The sequence below is a fragment of the Eptatretus burgeri genome, chromosome 4, assembly GCF_056783735.1.
Source record: "Eptatretus burgeri isolate ZD-2024b chromosome 4, Ebu_testis_v1, whole genome shotgun sequence".
Classification (NCBI taxonomy): domain Eukaryota; kingdom Metazoa; phylum Chordata; class Myxini; order Myxiniformes; family Myxinidae; genus Eptatretus; species Eptatretus burgeri.
The window spans coordinates 79,757,324-79,776,120 of NC_140964.1; the positions used below are offsets into that span (position 1 = coordinate 79,757,324).

Here is an 18,797-nt window from a genome sequence, read left to right on the forward strand (position 1 = left end):
ACACATTCATAAAATGGATGGGTTGGAGAGGGAAAGGGGGGGGGCAGAGGGAGGGTGAAAGGAATTGGTCGATGATGGGATAATAAGGAAGGGGTGAGAGAGTTTATATTAATAATTTCGTTCTGCTCATGAGGAAAAACAAGCACAGCTCTGTAAAGGACTGTTGTTGACATGAACTTATACAAATCCACGTGAGCATTGCACAGACCCTTTTGGGTGGTGGTCTATGGTACTGATCCATGGAAATGCTCTCTCTCTCTCTCTCTCTCTCTCTCTCTCTCTCTCTCTCTCTCTCTCTCTCTCTCTCTCTCTCTCTCTCTCTCTCTCTCTCTCTCTCTCTCTCTCTCTCTCTCTCTCTCTCTCTCTCTCTCTCTCTCTCTCTCTCTCTCTCTCTCTCTCTCTCTCTCTCTCTCTCTCTCTCTCTCTCTCTCTCCCTCTCTCGCTCTCTAAACCTCCTGGCTCATCTTCAGCCTCTGATGACTGATTGATGATGATTTATTGACTCTCTTTCATCCCTCCCCTCTTAATTATCCCATTATCTCCCCTCTCCTTCCATCCTCACCCCCCTCCCCTTGCTCCACCCACCCATCATTTTCTTTCTCCTCACCTCCTTCACGTTATACCTCCTTTCTCCTCCATTCTTCATTTTCACCCTCCACAAAGCCGATCAATTCTTTTTTTGTCCATCCATATTTTAATCCATGTAGAGCCACCGCTCCTCCTCAATATCTTACACATCGTCTCTCCGCTTCACTTCATCCATCCGATCGTCTTACCAATCTTTCCATTGCCATTTATTTTATCCCCTTTTCTCCTCTTCGTTCTCAATTCTCCCACCTCTTAAATCCATATCCTTTCTCAATCAATCCCGTCGTCCACCCTTTCTCACTCGATCCCGCCCCCCCCCTCCAGTCTGCCCACTCTCCCCCTGCACCCCCTCCGCGTCCAACGTCCTCCCGTTAGCGCAGCATCCGTCGCTGCGCAGGAAGAAGAGAAGAAGAAGAAGAGGTTCAGGTGGGAAAGGAAAGAGCAGAGGAAGAGGAAGAGGAGACGAGGGAGCGGCGGATTACAGTAAAGAACGGCTTGAGAACAGAGACGAGCACAGCGGCATCATGAAGGACCGAATGCAAGAATTGAAGGCGGTACGTGTGCGGTGTGCGGAGTGTGGTGTACGTCCGATTCGCTCGTACTGGTGCTGCAGAGATTGGAGCGCGGGCTCCAGTGAGGAGATAATAGCGCGGGAACACGCGGCGGGCATTTTTCATAATACCTCGTATCACCCGACGTTTCCATACCCCAGACTGTGGTTGTGGTAACTCGCACGTTATTCACCGCCAGCTCTGTGGTATAACCCTTCGTAAGTAAATAATCGTGCATCACTAACACGACCGAGCTTGTTCAAACGTTCCGTGCTTGGTGCAACGTCCGCTCGTTAAACTGCCTTTGTCATGAGGTGACGCGTTAAAAGTCATCGAAGCCCAATTCGCAGCCGTTGGGTCCACATCGAGTTCCCCGCGCAGTGTGAAGACCCAAAGGAGACCCAGCGGGTCACACGGCCTTTAATAACACGCGTCGATGAGCGTCTGAAAGGATAGAAGAAGAGCGATGGAGCGGGCCGGTTGTTGTTGTTGTGGTGGTGGTGGTGGTGCTCGTGTTGGTGCGGTGTGGATCGACGGTCCGCGCGCCCCGTTTTAGGATGCGCTGGACGTCGCGCGCCGCCGGGGCCGCGCCCTTCACGCGCTCCCCCACCGCACGCTCGCTCGCGCTCGGTGCTCCCATCTCATCTCATCTCATGGTCTTCTCCACAACCTGGTAATCCTCCGCGCGCGTTTCATAAACCATGCGTATTACACGCTCACGCGAAGTGCACGTTCGCGAGAGTGGGAAGAAAGAAAATATACCAACGGACAGGACGTGGCTCTTCCTGAGCGCTGCCATTTATACACCGCCGAGGATTCTAACGGTGCTGATGAGAGCCGGACGAACGGATTGCACAAAGAGCTTCACTTGAAGACCGCTTGTACATGTCATAGTTCCCACCTGGTACAAGTACAGCACGCTGATGAATTTTGAATAGCTCATCCACTGGCGCACCAAATGGTGGTGATGCAGTCAGGACTTTTTTTTTCGGGTCAAACACGATTGCTGACTTCGCTCGACCGAACTGATTAAATTGTCCGTCTGTGACTTAATAATGGATGATGGAGTTTGTTTATTGTGCCGGTTTTACGTGCATCGTGCCGTCGTGGAGACGACGCGGCGCGTTGAGCCGGAAAGCCGCTCAAACTCACGAACAAGTCAGAGGCTTGGCCTGACTGATGGGAGTGGTGGGGTGAGGAACGATTACATGTTGTTCTTGGAATACTTGAAATGTTCCCAGCTATGTTGTGGGAGCATTCAACAAGTTTCATTGGAGTACAGATAACTAACCTCACCGAAGTTGAATGAACACATAATCCCTTGATTCATGACAAAATCCAACAAGATGTTGCACAGGTAGCACACTTACCTCTGAGATGTCGAGTCTGGGTTTGATTCCCGACCCGATTATAAACTGGTGCTTCGCAGGTATAACGTTATTCCAACCGAAACTCGCCAGGCAGGTCGTTGCGCCACAAAGTGCTCCGTCCTTCGGATGGACAAACTAGGTGTCCCATATCAAATTTGCTTGCGGGTGGGCTTCAAAGATCCCTTGGTGTCCTTCATGAAGAGTGGGTGAGTTATCGCCGGCACCCTGAACAAATTGCAAATTCCTACCCAAATAAGCTCCAACCGAACGTCAGGCCTGACCCTCTGGTTTGTGAAAGAACTTTGGCCAAAACTTCCCCCTCGGCCCCACAAAGATGGTGGGTCGAGTTGGGACCATTAAAGGAAGAGTTGATTCAACGAGATACAAGATTAATGGATCTGGGTGAGCAAGAATCCATCCTGTGCAATTGGAGAGTGCTCATGCGAGCTTGTTCAGCTACGATCCACACTTATAAGGCGAAATAGCTCGGTTTAGGCCTCCTCCTCCACCTCACTAATTCAAATTACATGGTGAGCCACCGGGTGAGCAGAGCTCCAAGATTGCCTGTGACGTAGCAGTGATTACTACCCAAGTCAAGGCGATCCCCTGGCCGCGCGTGGCTATATATGTGCTACTTCTGCTTGTGATGCCGATTGCTAATAATACTTGGCAGTGGCTGCACTGTGTCTGCCTCCACTTCCACAACATCAAGCAATTTGATTGTTCAGAATGACTTCAATATATTCATCATTATTCCAGAATATTAAACCCATCTGGAAGCCTCAGTTTAATTGCCATCCAGTGGATGCGTGGTTGGCATTCTGCGTAGGCCCTTAGTTGTGTGGTTTCCCAACTTCGCAGGTGTTTCAGTGAGTGGTTCACCATCAGATTCTGTGTTTTTCTCTCTGTGTAGCTCCCATCAAGTTAGGTTTTATGGTTCAGTATGCTGGCTCAACAGATTAAGCATTAGGCTTTGACCTAGCATGATTGAAAGTTGTATTGTTTTTCTTGGGTAATTGAACTCTCAATTTCAGCTTTACTGAGCCAAACAATACACAGACCTGAACCCAGTCTATGATGGCATGAGAGGAAACTCTAAGTTATAGATTTTTGTCAGAGCCAAGTCGAACATCGCCCTTCATTGGGTTGGATGAGCAGCAGGTGTTGAAGCGTTAACTTTGTAAACAGCATGATTACACTTCCTCATCCGGCTTGCTGCTTTGCACCAATTATTTACCCCAACAAACAAAACTTTACATTACAGTTGTTAGGCACATGAGAAGGCAATGAGGATTGAGAGGTAAAAATGTGATTTTCTTAAAGTATAAAATTTCTTCATTCAATCAAATTTGATAGGTTTTGCAGTCTTATTCGAGACGAGAGAGAGAGAGAGAGAGAGAGAGAGAGAGAGAGAGAGAGAGAGAGAGAGAGAGAGAGAGAGAGAGAGAGAGAGAGAGACAGAGACAGAGACAGAGACAGAGACAGAGACAGAGAGAGAGACAGAGAGAGAGACAGAGAGAGAGACAGAGAGAGAGAGAGAGAGAGAGAGAGAGAGAGAGAGAGAGAGAGAGAGAGAGAGAGAGAGAGAGAGAGAGAGAGAGAGAGAGAGAGAGAGAGAGAGAGAGAGAGAGAGAGAGAGAGAGAGAGAGAGAGAGAGAGAGAGAGAGAGAGAGAGAGAGAGAGAGAGAGAGAGAGAGAGAGAGAGAGAGAGAGAGAGAGAGAGAGAGAGAGAGAGAGAGAGAGAGAGAGAGAGAGAGAGAGAGAGAGAGAGAGATCAGGTGGGGGGAGGGGGGCGGGAATACTCGGCAACATGAGAGTACAAGAACCAAAGAGAACCATTAAGCAGTGGATGCAAGTTAGGGTATTTCCAACTTTTGCTATGGAGGCAGCTGTATCTTATTCACGATTGGTTGAAAGAGCTCTGTGATGTCATGTGTGTAACTAACACCTGTTAAAGCATTTGTCCGGCAATAAATGGCTGAATATACAATTTACCTTTGAATCAATTATTTAGTCTGATAATTTTTTTAAGGTGTTTCAGTATGTTTGTGTCTGGGCAGAACACTCCCTGTAGAATTTGAATTGGTTTTAAATTTTGAAAAATTGGTTTTGCCTTGAAGAGAGATTGGACACAGTGGGTTCCAAATACAAAAGGGCTCAGTGCAAAGTTCCACCTTCAGAACACACGAAAGTTTAGATATTAATGCAATCCACACGTTATTGTCTGGTGTATTTTCCAATCCTTGAAATCCTTCCATGGTATGTAATTGAATGTAATTGAGTTCATGGTATTTATGATATTGACAGGTCGACCATCATGCAGAGAGTCTTTGCCCCCACAAATTACCAAAACGATGTTTGAAATTGCTGCTTTTAGTATTTACTCTTTACTGTATAAGTTACCGATTTACCATCACCAAAGGATCGCCCAATGGATAAACCAAATTTGGCATTTGGTCACGCGTGGGAAGACAGGAAAAAGTTTCTTGGTAAATAAATGGTTTATTATAAAAGAAATAAGGAATATAAGGAAGGACAGGACGATCAATAAATTTCAGAACAGACCTAGCGGTCGACAGACATAGATATGGATGGAAGGGAAGCACATTAACTTATGCACAAGAAAACCTATTCCCCGTTATGGGGCCAAAATACCAGATTCAAATCATGCGACAAAGGGGGATCACAGGCGAGGACTTCAGGCAGGCAACAGCAAGTGTTGTTGTAGGTCGATAATGGGTGTGCAAGCTGGCGTGACACATGGCGAAGTGCAGCTCGGAGTGGGATACTCTGGGTACCAGTGACATCACAACATGCCACCGCCTTCCTCACCACACTCAGCTGAGAATTTCCTAAGGAAGAGTTTCTTCCTCCCCATGGATGCCAATGTATGGGGATTGTCCATGCTCTTATCCTTTTAAATGCTGAACGACATGCAAGGAAGCAGCAAATACCATTTCTAAAGTCTTTGGTATGACTTGCCCGGGGTTTGAATCAAGACCTCCTCAAGTCAGAGAGGACGCTCTACTCATTGCACCACCAAGTCTGGTTTCTTGGTGCCTTTTGCGTTCAAGTCCTCACCTGGCCTCACCTTTACAGAGGTTTTACACGAAAGAACTTTCCCCAGTTATCCTATTCTAGTCTATAAAAGACAGTCACTGCACACTCAGTGCACATATTACATACAAATTATCTCTGACAGATCCCCAATACAGGAGTAAATCTAACCTACCAATGGAGTTCATGGTATTTATGATGTACTAGTGTAAAGCCTGGCAAAATTGATGGGGCCAAGAGCTCCCCACCCCCTCCACTTCCACCCCCCCTCCCTCCTCAATCCAATCACCACCATAACAGCAGAGTTGTAAATAATATAACTTACAGGCTTGTCGATTTACTTTTGTGTCAAAAGGAAAAGTATGACTACTTTTGAAATATATTTATCATCAAATTGATAACGGAATTCCAAATGACTGAGTAAAATTACTCATCCGTATATATGTTTACTGCAAATAAAAATTACAAACGTCTCACCTCTAGCATTATTGTTGTGAAGAAAAACTGGAATGGTTATGCAATCGGCCCAAATTCAGATGCGTGTAGTAAAAGTTTTGGACGTCATCAATTCACCTTTCCTGAGTGGAAACAAAATGATGAATGGCGCCAACACTGATGTGTGCTCCCTTTCAGTGATGAACGTGACGTCATTTCCATGAATATGAGGTCACTTCCTGCGTGACAGAGAAATGAATACACAGGGCTTTTATATACAGTCAACCCCCGCTTCATCACGGTTCACCTATCGCGCCCCCGGTTCATCGCGAGTTTTCCCTTGGAACGTAACTAATTTTTTTCTGTGGATTCCCCCGGTACATCGCGGTAATAATATATAAAATATATATTATTTAAGCAATAAATTATAACGCGTGGTGCTCGACCAGTCACACAACGCACGAGCCAAAGTTTCGCTTGTGAACTTCGAATATTTTCTACGTTTTTTTTCTCCAAGCCCCACGATGCTGCCCAAATGCCCTGCACCTTCTAAGGCTTCTGGCAAGGAACCGAAGCGTCAGAGGAAGGTCCTGGGACACTCCAGGAGAAGGTTAAGCTAGAGATGCTCGATATATGCTTCGGGAAGAAAAAAGGTTTGCCGCCGTTGGACGAGCACTGCTCATACCCAGCACCTCAAAACCGACCAGACAAGACTAGTCGATCTCTGGCACCTCAAACCCAATCACTGCCAAACCGACCAGACCAGACCAGTCGATCTCCGGCACCTCAAACCCAATCACTGCCAAACCGACCAGACTAGTCAATCTCAGGCACCTCAAACCCAATCACTCCCAAACCAACCAGACCAGACGAATCGATTTTTTGGGGAGGCATCCATTCATCGCGGATTTTCACTTCGCGCGGGGAGGTTTGGAACGTCACCCCCGCAAGAAACGGGGGATTACTGTATTTAGATTATATATCCAGAAATATGATCTATCACCGTTTTTGTCAAATGTCATGTGATTCTTACATGTACTTGGTCTTTCAAAACGTTCATTCATTCAGCGTGTCGTCATTATGAATTATATTTTAAATGTAAGTCTTGGAGAGGATATTTAATATATTTATTCAACACAGGACAAACGTACTTGGAATGAATCGATATACCAGTGTAGAACAGAATTTGTACGTGATTGCTGTATCATTTGAACGTGCAAAGAATACAATGGTATTGAACGCGAGAACCCAGACCACCGTGCTGTTTGGTGTTGTAGATTATAATGATGCCGTTGAATCCTGCCGGGATCTGTACACAGTTACATGCATTGAAGTTTCTAACATTCAAATTTCACCGATTTTACAAAGTCTAGTAAAATGTGGGCACTGATTGGAGACCAAGATTATCGGGCTGTCGCATTGTTTGTGGATGTTATATATATATATATATATATATATATATATATATATATATATATATATATATATATATATATATATATATATATATATATATATATATATATATATATATATATATATATATATATATATACAGGTTGTGTTGGCCAAATTCCAAAATCTCATCCTGACTACTACTCATGGGAAGGTATTAGCACACCATCCATTGTATTCCTTGCCAAATAAAGATTGCTTCAGCAGTACCTAGTTTCTTATCAAGAGGATGGCCATATATTGGGATGAAACCCGATGTGGATGAAGAGGGGAAAGCTAACCTTCCTTGCTGAAATGATACAATATATAGAAATCCAGCAACAGCCAATTTTCAATCTTCAGATGTGAATGCTCCTTTCTCTCTGTTCAAATCATCCTATGAGACTCGATGTCAATTATGTGTATATTTTTCAAAAACGAATGAAATTTTCTTCAAAAACACTACACACATGAGAACAGCATAGTGTTACAGTTATTTACAGCAATGACCACATGGCTGCAAACCACAGACAATCACAAATAGGAGTGCTGATAAAGCATGGCCAGTTCTACCTATTTTAATCTGTGATATAATTCTCACGTGTTCTTCATGGTGCCTACACTATATAACAAATATGGTTTAATTCTAAAAGCACTGTTACTCATTTTACCATTCTCCTTTGTGACACAGGTAACTACATTTGGGGGTGGAATATACGGAATGGCAGTAAATAGTTTGCTTACCACTGACTCATCTGGATATGATTCTCCTCTCTGGTGGAGATGAATCTTACCGAAAGTACAATGTATCATGGAGCATGTAGCATGTCATCTTTTGAAAGAATCACGGAGTTGCTTGTCCGATTAATAATGAATTGGACATGGGCACGGCCTCCATGGTATTGGTTAGCACATTAGACTGACGTCCCAGGGGTTGATGGTTCAAATCCAGCAGTAGAGAGGGTTTGGATTCCCAGCTTCTGGAAACAATTATCATGTCATTATCTTATTGTCAATAGGAACCCAGCTGGCTCACTAATGATATTCTGGGTGTGGTAATTCTGCCTGCCCAAGCTTATCTGGTCGATAAATGATGCTATTCCATAAATTGTGGTTTGACTCTAAATGCTTTCAGGGCAACTCCGGATGGGCACTAAAATGCTACTTATGAAAAGCCAGTGCCACCTCAACTCTCCCAATAGCCAATGTGTAATTTAGGAAAAAAATTATCTTGGCCGCATTACATCTATTGATGAGGGAAAATGGGATAAAGTATGACCACTGGTTGTCATTTGAAGATGACCTCTTGGCTTCCATATATGTACTCTCTGGTGACTGTGCAGTCCAATTCATGAATATCAGGTGCTTTCACACTGCAGATGACACACTGGATTTGGCAAATCGTGATTGGAGAGTTTTATGCATTGTTTCTCCTCTAACATGAGTTGCTGATCTATCATACTGGAAATATGCGAAGTGACTCAAATCATGTGAAGACCCACACTCTCAGTATCACTCACTGATATAACGTGATGGAACACACTATAATAACAACGGAGGGATTATGTTGCAGATTAATTGAGGCAGAACTTTGGCCAGGGTATTGGAATACACTTTCTAAGAGGCATCATGAGATGGTTAATACACTTGAGTGAGTGCTAGCAGATGAGATATTCGGCTTAACACCTCCTCCAAATATTGGCATGCTGTATAATACAACGCTTTGCTCATCAAACATCCACAGTGCAGTTGTAGTTGGACTCTATTCTGTTGGGAATTTAATACAGACTGAGCAACACGGAAGCCAATATGCTACCAACCAAATGATTCAACTTGTCCCATTAACTCCCTAAAATGTAAAATAAAATGCAAGTTAAGTGAATGTGAATGTAACACAGCCAGGTTGGGTGAAGGTGCATCAATCATCCTCTCACTTGTATGTTGTTGATTGGCGTGAACTTGTCCACCAGTCATCATCTTAATTCATCAGGTTGGGTCTGGCTTTAAATCATTCAATGGAAACTGTTCTTCCTGATTTATGCATATGAGGAGAGGTGACTGTATGGAACTGAGCTTCAGTGGTTCCCATTTAAATATGGTCTCAACCAGAATTTGAACAAATTGTATTTTCAGCATGATTTTGTTTATCTTCTCGTTGTTAGGAATCCTATTTTGTCATGTACATGAAATATAGGAAATATTTTCTCCTGTAATCCCTCGTTAAATAAAAACATGCTTTTTCAAAATGAATGCACGAACATACATGACACAGCTGGTAGATGAGACAAACACCGCCACTGAGCTTGGGGAAACTGCGGTCACTTCCCAGGGTAGTCTGGGTACCAGAATGGATGGATTCAGATGAAATGCACTTGCATTAACAAAATTAGGTAAGGCTCATTTGGCTGCGCCTGGATGGGTTTGAGGGTTGTGGAGTAGCGGCTGAAACCCAAATCCTCTCCAGGTTCCTCCTGATGACTCCATCTTTGCTCTTTACTTCTTTGGGTTCCCTCTTGGTCTTCTGTTTCATTTTCTTTACTTTGCTTATACCTCTGTTATGTAACGACAGAGTTAAACCATTTATTGTTTAAACATGGTGGTGAGGTTTTTTTAAAATGAGGGGGTGAGGTGTTTTTAATAACATGGCAGTGAGTTGTTTTTAATAACGTGGAGGTGAGGTGTTTTTAACAACGTAGCAGTGAGTTGCTTTTAATAACGTGGAGGTGAGGTGTTTTTAATAACGTGGCGGTGAGGTGTTTTTAATAACGTGGCGGTGAGGTGTTTTTAATAACGTGGCAGTGAGGTGTTTTTAATAACGTGGTGGTGAGTTGTTTTTAATACCATGGAGGTGAGGTGTTTTTCATAACGTGGCGCTGAGGTGTTTTTAATTATGTGCCAGTGAGGTGTTTTTAATAATGTGGCGGTGAGGTATTTTTAATAATGTGGTGGTGAGGTGCTTTTAATAACGTGGGGTGAGGTGTTTTTCATAACATGGCGGTGAGCTGAGGTCATTATGTGGCAGTGACGTGTTTTTAATAACGTTGCGGTGAGGTGTTTTTAAGAATGTGACGGTGAGGTGTTTTTAAAAAAGTGGGGGTGAGGTGTTTTTTCATAACGTGGCAGTGAGTTGTTTTTCATAACATGGCGGTGAGGTGCTTTTAATAACGTGGGGGTGAGGTGTTTTTCATAACATGGCGGTGAGATGTTTTTAATTATGTGGAAGTGACGTGTTTTTAATAACGTTGCGTTGAGGTACTTTTTAATAACGTGACGGTGAGGTGTTTTTAATAACGTTGTGGTGAGGTGTTTTTAATAATGTGGCGGTGATGCGTTTGTAAAAACGTGTCAGTGAGGTGTTTTTAATAATGTGGCGTTGAGGTGTTTTTAATAATGTAGCGGTGAGGTGTTTTCAATAACGTGGCAGAGGTGTTTTTAATAATGTAGCGGTGAGGTGTTTTCAATAACGTGGCAGAGGTGTTTTTAATAACGTGGCGGTGAGGTGTTTTTAATAATGTGGTGGTGAGTTGTTTTTAATAATGTTGCGGTGAGGTGTTTTCAATAACGTGGAGGTGAGGTGTTTTCAATAACGTGGCGGTGAGGTGTTTTTAATAATGTGGGGGTGATGTGGTTTTTAATAATGTGGAATTGAGGTGTTTATAATAATGTGGTGGTGAGTTGTTTTAATAATATGGCAGTGAAGTGTTTTTAATAACATTGCGGTGAGGTGTTTTTAATAATGTGGCTGTGAGTTGTTTTTAATAACGTGGCGGTGAGGTGTTTTTAATAATGTGGTGGTGAGTTGTTTTTAATAATGTTGCGGTGAGGTGTTTTCAATAACGTGGAGGTGAGGTGTTTTCAATAACGTGGCGGTGAGGTGTTTTTAATAATGTGGGGGTGATGTGGTTTTTAATAATGTGGAATTGAGGTGTTTATAATAATGTGGTGGTGAGTTGTTTTAATAATATGGCAGTGAAGTGTTTTTAATAACATTGCGGTGAGGTGTTTTTAATAATGTGGCTGTGAGGCGTTTTTAATAATGTGGCTGTGAGTTGTTTTTAATAACGTGGAGGTGAGGTGTTTTTAATAATGTTGAGGTGAGATGTTTTTAATAACGTGGCAGTGAGGTGTTTTTAATAATGTGGCTGTGAGATGTTTTTAATAACGTGGAGGTGAGGTGTTTTTAATAATGTTGGGGTGAGATGTTTTTAATAAAGTGGCAGTGAGGTGTTTTTAATAATGTTGGGGTGAGATGTTTTTAATAACGTGGCAGTGAGGTGTTTTTAATAATGTGGCTGTGAGATGTTTTTAATAACGTGGAGGTGAGGTGTTTTTAATAATGTTGGGGTGAGATGTTTTTAATAACGTGGCAGTGAGGTGTTTTTAATAATGTGGCTGTGAGATGTTTTTAATAATGTGGCTGTGAGATGTTTTTAATAACGTGGAGGTGAGGTATTTTTAATAATGTTGGGGTGAGATGTTTTTAATAAAGTGGCAGTGAGGCGTTTTTAATAATGTGGCTGAGTTGTTTTTAATAATGTTGAGGTGAGGTGTTTTTAATAATGTTGGGGTGAGATGTTTTTAATAACGTGGCAGTGAGGTGTTTTTAATAATGCGGCTGTGAGATGTTTTTAATAACGTGGAGGTGAGGTGTTTTTAATAATGTTGGGGTGAGATGTTTTTAATAAAGTGGCAGTGACGTGTTTTTAATAATGTGGCTGTGAGATGTTTTTAATAACGTGGAGGTGAGGTGTTTTTAATAATGTTGGGTCAGGTCAGGTCAGGTATGGGAGCATGTGCCAGAACAGCACGTCGCTACGTCCACTTTCCGCCGGTACTCCAGGGGCCTCCGTCTGGCCATCCCCCAGGCAGATGCCAGGCCCATCCCCATCTCCTTGAGATGATGGTCAACCTGTTGCAACCATGAGGCACGTGGTCGACCCACTGGCCTCCTCCACTCATGAGACTCCCTCGCTGAGAGAATCTGGTGAGCAGGATCAGAGTCAGGAAAACGAGCCACATGTCCATACAGCCGCAACTGACGCTCATGGACTATGCAGGTAACAAATCTCATCCGAGTCTCTCTCAGCAACCGCTCGTTGGACACAAAATCCGACCAGCGATAGCCAAGGATTCTCCGAAGACACCTGGTACCAAAGGAATTAAGTCTCCGTCTCAGATCCTTGGTCAGAGTCCAAGTCTCGCACCCATAGAGCAAGACTGGAAGTACCAAGTACCTGAAGACTCGGACTTTCGTCCTCCAGCACAGGTACCGGCAGCGCCACACCCCATGATCCAGTGAATCCATGACTCCCCAGGCCCGACCCAGACGTCTATTGACCTCTGACTCGCAGCCAGCAGAGACATGAATATCACTGCCAAGGTAAGTGAATCTCTCCACGACCTCAACATCCTCACCACAAACAGACACAGACAGGACAGCAGCATCCAAGATGTCACCGAAAGCCTGGATCTTAGTTTTTACCCAAGATACCCGTAATCCCAACGGCTCCGACTCCTCATTCAGCACCTCGAGGGCCCCCAAGAGGATGTCTAAAGTCTCCGCAAAGATGACTGCATCATCTGAAAAGTCAAGGTCCGAGATCTTGACATTCCCAAATGACGCACCGCAACTTGATCTCTCCGACATCCTCCCTAGAATCCAGTCCATACAAGTGCTGAAAAGTGTGGGGGCAAGTACACATCCCTGACGAACTCCAGTAACAACTGGAAATAAGTCAGAGATGGTACCACCACACTTCACAGCACTCTCAGTACCAGAGTAGAGTTCAGACATCAGATCGATCAGTTTTGGTGGCATCCCACGAAGACCAAGAATCCTCCAGAGGACATCCCGATTCACTGAATCGAACGCTTTACAGAGATCAACATAGGCTGCAAGCAGCCCCTGCCGAAACTCTCGTCTGTGTTCGGTGAGGACACGAAGTGCAAGGATACGGTCAATCGTTGACCTCTTTGGTGTAAAGCCTGACTGCTCTGGATGCTGGTGCTCAAGCAGATGGTGGCGAACCCTATCGAGAATTATCCGAGCAAAGACCTTGCCCGGCACTGAGAGCAGCGTCACCCCTCGGTAGTTGTTGCAGTCTTGGCGATCACCCTTCCCTTTCCAGAGAGGGACAACAAGGCCCCTCTTCCAGTCAGTTGGGATGATGCCTGTGTTCCAGGCAGAGCACAAAACTGCATGCAACGACATGAGTGCAGCATTACCACCAGCCTTGAGAAGTTCGGCATGGATGCCACAGATCCCTGGAGCTTTGCCCCGTTTCAACTGGTTCACCGCAGCCCGTGTTTCCACAAGCGTAGGTGGACCACAGTTGATTCGTGGGTCAGCAACAGGGATTGTAACACCCTTGACGTCCAACTCGACAGTTGGGGGATCAGCCTGGTACAACCACTCAAAGTAACCGGCCCAGCGGGCCTTCACTTCAGGCTCCTCTGTCAAGAGCCGACCACTCTCTGCTCGAACTGTAGTGCTCCGAGGGATGGGCTTGGATGAACGTAATGCGCGAATTCCCCTGTAAGCGGGACGAGAATCACCTGTCCACAGGTGATGCTCTACCCCCTCACAGATTCCTCGCACATAGGCCTCCTTGTCCACCCTCAGTGCACGTACAGTTTTACGCCTCAGCTCCCTGAACAGGTCAGCTCTGCCATTCAGCCTGGCCCTGCGACTCTGGTCAATGGTATCCAGTGTCCCTTGAGAGACAAAATTCTTCTTTGCCCTGCGGTGAGCTCCAAGGCATCCACCGGCAACATCAAGGACGGTGGTCTTGAAGGTGCTCCACAACTCTTCAGGACCCCCCAAAGCACCCAGACCCCCAAGTGTCCACTCAGCCTGTTCGCAAACTCCTCAGCTACTCTCTCATCCCTGAGCTTGGCAACATCCAGCCTCGGCTGGGATGGTACCATTCTCCAGGATTTAAGGTGCAGCTTTAGAGTTGCTACAACAAGCCTGTGGTCAGTATTGAGGAACTGAGCACTCCGGTAGACCCTGCAGTTCTGGATCATCCTCCAACGACCGTCAATGAGGACATGGCCAATCTCCTTTGCCACACCGCCAGCGTTGGAATACCAAGTCCAGCGATGAGCTTGTGGGCGCTGAAACCATGAACCAGCCACCCTAAGTCCATGACTTCTTGCAAAGTCAAGGAACTTAGTGCCATTCTGGTTCATAGTTCCTGACCCATGGGGACCAACACACACCTCATAACCATCCCTATCAGTTCCAGTCGATGCATTGAAATCCCCCAAGACTAGAAGTGTATCTCGTCTGGGGCACTGATCAACCACAGACTCGAGTGTGGCGTAGAATGCATCCTTCACGGTGAGATCACTCGCCTCAGTCGGAGCATAAACAGAGACCAGGGAAATGACACCTAAGGAGTGACGAATCCTTAATCTCATAATACGCTCGTTGACCGGTGTTACCTCAATTATCATTGGGGTCAGCTTATTGGACACAGCTACAGCAACTCCTTGGGTATGGTAACCATCAGAGCGACCAGACCAATAGTAGGTGTAACCACCCACCATTATCTCGCCGCAATCCGGTCTCCGAACCTCAGAGAGAGCTGCAATCCCGATGTCCAAACGCTTGAGCTCAGATGATAACAGAGACAGGTGATCATCCTCTCTTAGGGATAGGACATTCCAGGCACCCACCCGAAGGGACCGCCTCAGGTTAACCCAAGGAGACCGCCGTCTGGTGGACGACACCTCAGCACCACTCCGACACACTCTCCCGCAATCTGACCCAGGGATGTTACCCCGTGGTTTCCCTCCTATCAAAGATTGGGGGTCCCGAAGGCTTTGCCCCAATCCCGTCATCCGGTGAGCTGCCCTGCGAAGGGAAGCTGCACAGGAGGTACTCCCACGGAGTGGGTTTTCAGATGTTTTTGCGTTTTTGCGTTTTGCGGAATGAAGGGTTTTACGGTGGCCGGAGTGCAAATCCTGCCACCAACCTCCTAATAAGAAGTGAGAATGTTGGGGTGAGATGTTTTTAATAAAGTGGCAGTGAGGAGTTTTTAATAATGTGGCTGTGAGTTGTTTTTAATAACGTTGAGGTGAGGTGTTTTTAATAATGTTGGGGTGAGATGTTTTTAATAACGTGGCAGTGAGGTGTTTTTAATAATGTGGCAGAGTTGTTTTTAATAATGTGGCAGTGAGGTGTTTTTAATAACGTTGTGGTGAGGTGTTTTTAATAATGTGGTGGTGATGCCTTTGTAAAAACGTGTCAGTGAGGTGTTTTTAATAATGTGGCGTTGAGGTGTTTTTAATAATGTAGCGGTGAGGTGTTTTCAATAACGTGGCAGAGGTGTTTTTAATAACGTGGCGGTGAGGTGTTTTTAATAATGTAGTGATGAGTTGTTTTTAATAACGTGGCGGTGATGTGTTTTTACTAATGTGGAGGTGATGTCTTTGTAAAAACGTGTCAGTGAGGTGTTTTTAATAATGTGCCGTTGAGGTGTTTTTAATAATGTAGCAGTGAGGTGTTTTCAATAACATGGCAGAGGTGTTTTTAATAACGTGGCAGTGAGGTGTTTTTAATAATGTAGTGGTGAGTTGTTTTTAATAATGTTGCGGTGATGTGTTTTTAAAAATGTGGAGGTGAGGTGTTTTTTATAATGTGGCAGTGAGGTGTTTTCAATAACGTGGAGGTGAGGTGTTTTCAATAACGTTGCGGTGAGGTGTTTTTCATAATGTGGGGTGATGTGGTTTTTAATAATGCGGAATTGAGGTGTTTATAATAATGTGGTGGTGAGTTGTTTTAATAATATGGCAGTGAAATGTTTTTAATAACATTGCGGTGAGGTGTTTTTAATAATGGGGTGGTGAGGAGTTTTTAATAATGTGGCTGTGAGTTGTTTTTAATAACGTGGAAGTGAGTTGTTTTTAATAACATGGAGGTGAGGTGTTTTTAATAATGTTGGGGTGAGATGTTTTTAATAACGTGGCAGTGAGGTGTTTTTAATAATGTGGCAGAGTTGTTTTTAATAATGTGGCGGTGAGGTGCTTTTAATAACGTGGTGGTGAGGTGTTTTTAATAATGTGGCGGTGACGTGTTTTTAATAATGTGGTGGTGAGGTGTTTTTAATAATGTTGCGGTGAGGTGTTTTTAATAATGTGACGGTGAGGTGTTTTTAAAAAAGTGGGGGTGAGGTGTTTTTTGATAACGTGGTGGTGAGGTGTTTTTATAACGTGGCGGTGTTTGTCCCTCTGGAGCGACGTGTGGTGAGGTGACCGTTGTGAGTTGATCCATACTTGTGTGTGTGTGTGTTTGTGTATGTATATATGTATATATGGACATATATGTATATATATATATATATATATATATATATATATGTATATATGTACATATATATATATATATATATATATATATATACTGTATATATATATATATATATATATATATATATATATATATATATATATATATATATATATATATGTTTCTACTATATATATGTATATATATATATATATATGTTTCTACTGTATATATATATATATATATATATATATATATATATATATATATATATATATATATATATATATATATATATATATATATATATATATATATATATATATATATATATATATACCGGCAGGCGGCGATGGGTCGCCGAGCATGGAAACTATAAGATATAGCGGATAGGGAATCACCTTAAGATTATGCATATCAAATCTCATCCAGTTCCATCTACTGATAACTACTCGGTATCCATTTCAATGAAAAGTACCGAAAATGCGGTTTGAAATCGGAAATCCCCAAAGTTCGAGGGGTTGCTGTGGGTGAACAAAGATCTAAATCGAAAATCCGGCTCTTTCGTTTGTGCACAATGTATTCCAGACGATTAGTGTGAATTTTCATGACCATCCGACCATAACCCTAGGAGGTTATGTAGTAAAAGTAGCATTTGGCGCGAAGGCACCTCCAGCTCTTGCATATTATCGATTTTTGCATTAATTGACCTTTGACCCCTGACCTAAGCGAAATCGGTCAATATGTCCTGAGGCAAAGTTGTAGTACTCATTGAGTACCATGAACCTGCAAAGTTTCATTCGTATCGATGCACTCACCTGGTCGCTAGGGGACCTTCAATTTTCACGCATACCCTAATTGTAAGGGGCGCTGCGGGTAAAGTATTCCATATATCACAAAAGCCAGAATATATTTGATAGAGCATCACCTGTAGATCATTCGTGCCAAATTTCATAACCCTACGTGGGATAATGGCTTTCGGAATTGATTTCGCATGAACGGTACCGATTTGAAGGTTTTTCGGTTGTTGCTCAGGAACCAAAGCGTCGCTAGCAACCATCACAATTTCCAAAGCACTAGGTCATAAGATGTACCTTCCACCCGAGTTTGGTCAAAATCCGCCCACGTTTACTACCAATTATGCTAATGACAAACAAACAAACATCCAAATAAACATCGAAACAGACAGAATTACTGACAATAAGGGTCACCTATTTCGGCGACCCAATATCTATATATATATATATATATATATAGATATATATATATATATATATATATATATATATATATATATATATATATATATATATATATATATATATATATATATATATATATATATATATATATATATATATATATATATATATATATATGACTGATATGAATATTTGCAACCTTCTGGGTGACGTAAAAAGCTGAAATTTTGCGTGCCAACAAACATCGAAGCCAATACACCGGGAAAAATCACAGAACTGTCGAAAAGCGTCCTTAAATGAAAATATAAATGCATGTGAGCAACCCGAGACAATGGGGAAGCATGGTAATTTCACGTGCTGAAGGATATCAAAGCCGGAACACTGGATGTACTCTTTATGCATGTACCCACATTCTAATTGTACATATGTACTTTATACACAGATGCACATTCTAATTGTACATACTTTATACACATACTCACTTTCTGATTGTACATTCTTTATTCACGTACTCACATTCTAATTGTACATACTTTGTGCTCCGTCATCCTGAGCGGGTTGTTTGTGCTCTGTCATCCTGAGCGAGTGGTTCGTGCTCCGTCATTCTGAGCGAGTGGTTCGTGCTCCATCATCTTGAGCGAGTCATTCATGATGAACATGATCCCAACTGCATGAGAAGTTTTCCCAACTACATGAACATGATCCCAACCACTACATGAGAGAAGATTGACAACCCTTCTAATTAGTGGATCCTGAGCGAGTCATTCGTGCTTTGTGATTCTGAGCGAGTCTTTCATGTTCCGTCATTCTGAGCGAGTCGTTTGTGCTCCGTCATCCTGAACGAGTCGTTTTATTCGTGCTGTGTCAT

The 18,797-nt window shown here is 43.4% G+C and overlaps 1 protein-coding gene across 7 annotated transcripts in view; it reads left to right on the top strand.

The window, feature by feature from the left end:
• Window positions 1–642: 642 nt before the first annotated feature.
• The window catches only part of LOC147028483 (syntaxin-1A), a 150,200-nt gene continuing 132,045 nt past the window's right edge, over window positions 643–18,797 (top strand). For 2 of the 7 annotated variants that reach the window (XM_085878908.1, XM_085878907.1), the window contains exon 1: window positions 643–1,142. In XM_085878908.1, the coding sequence (XP_085735034.1) occupies window positions 1,113–1,142 (30 nt within the window). In that variant the 5' untranslated portion in view covers window positions 643–1,112. The remainder of the gene's footprint in view (window positions 1,143–18,797) is intronic. The other 5 variants (XM_085878913.1, XM_085878912.1, XM_085878910.1 and 2 more) reach the window with 4 other exon arrangements.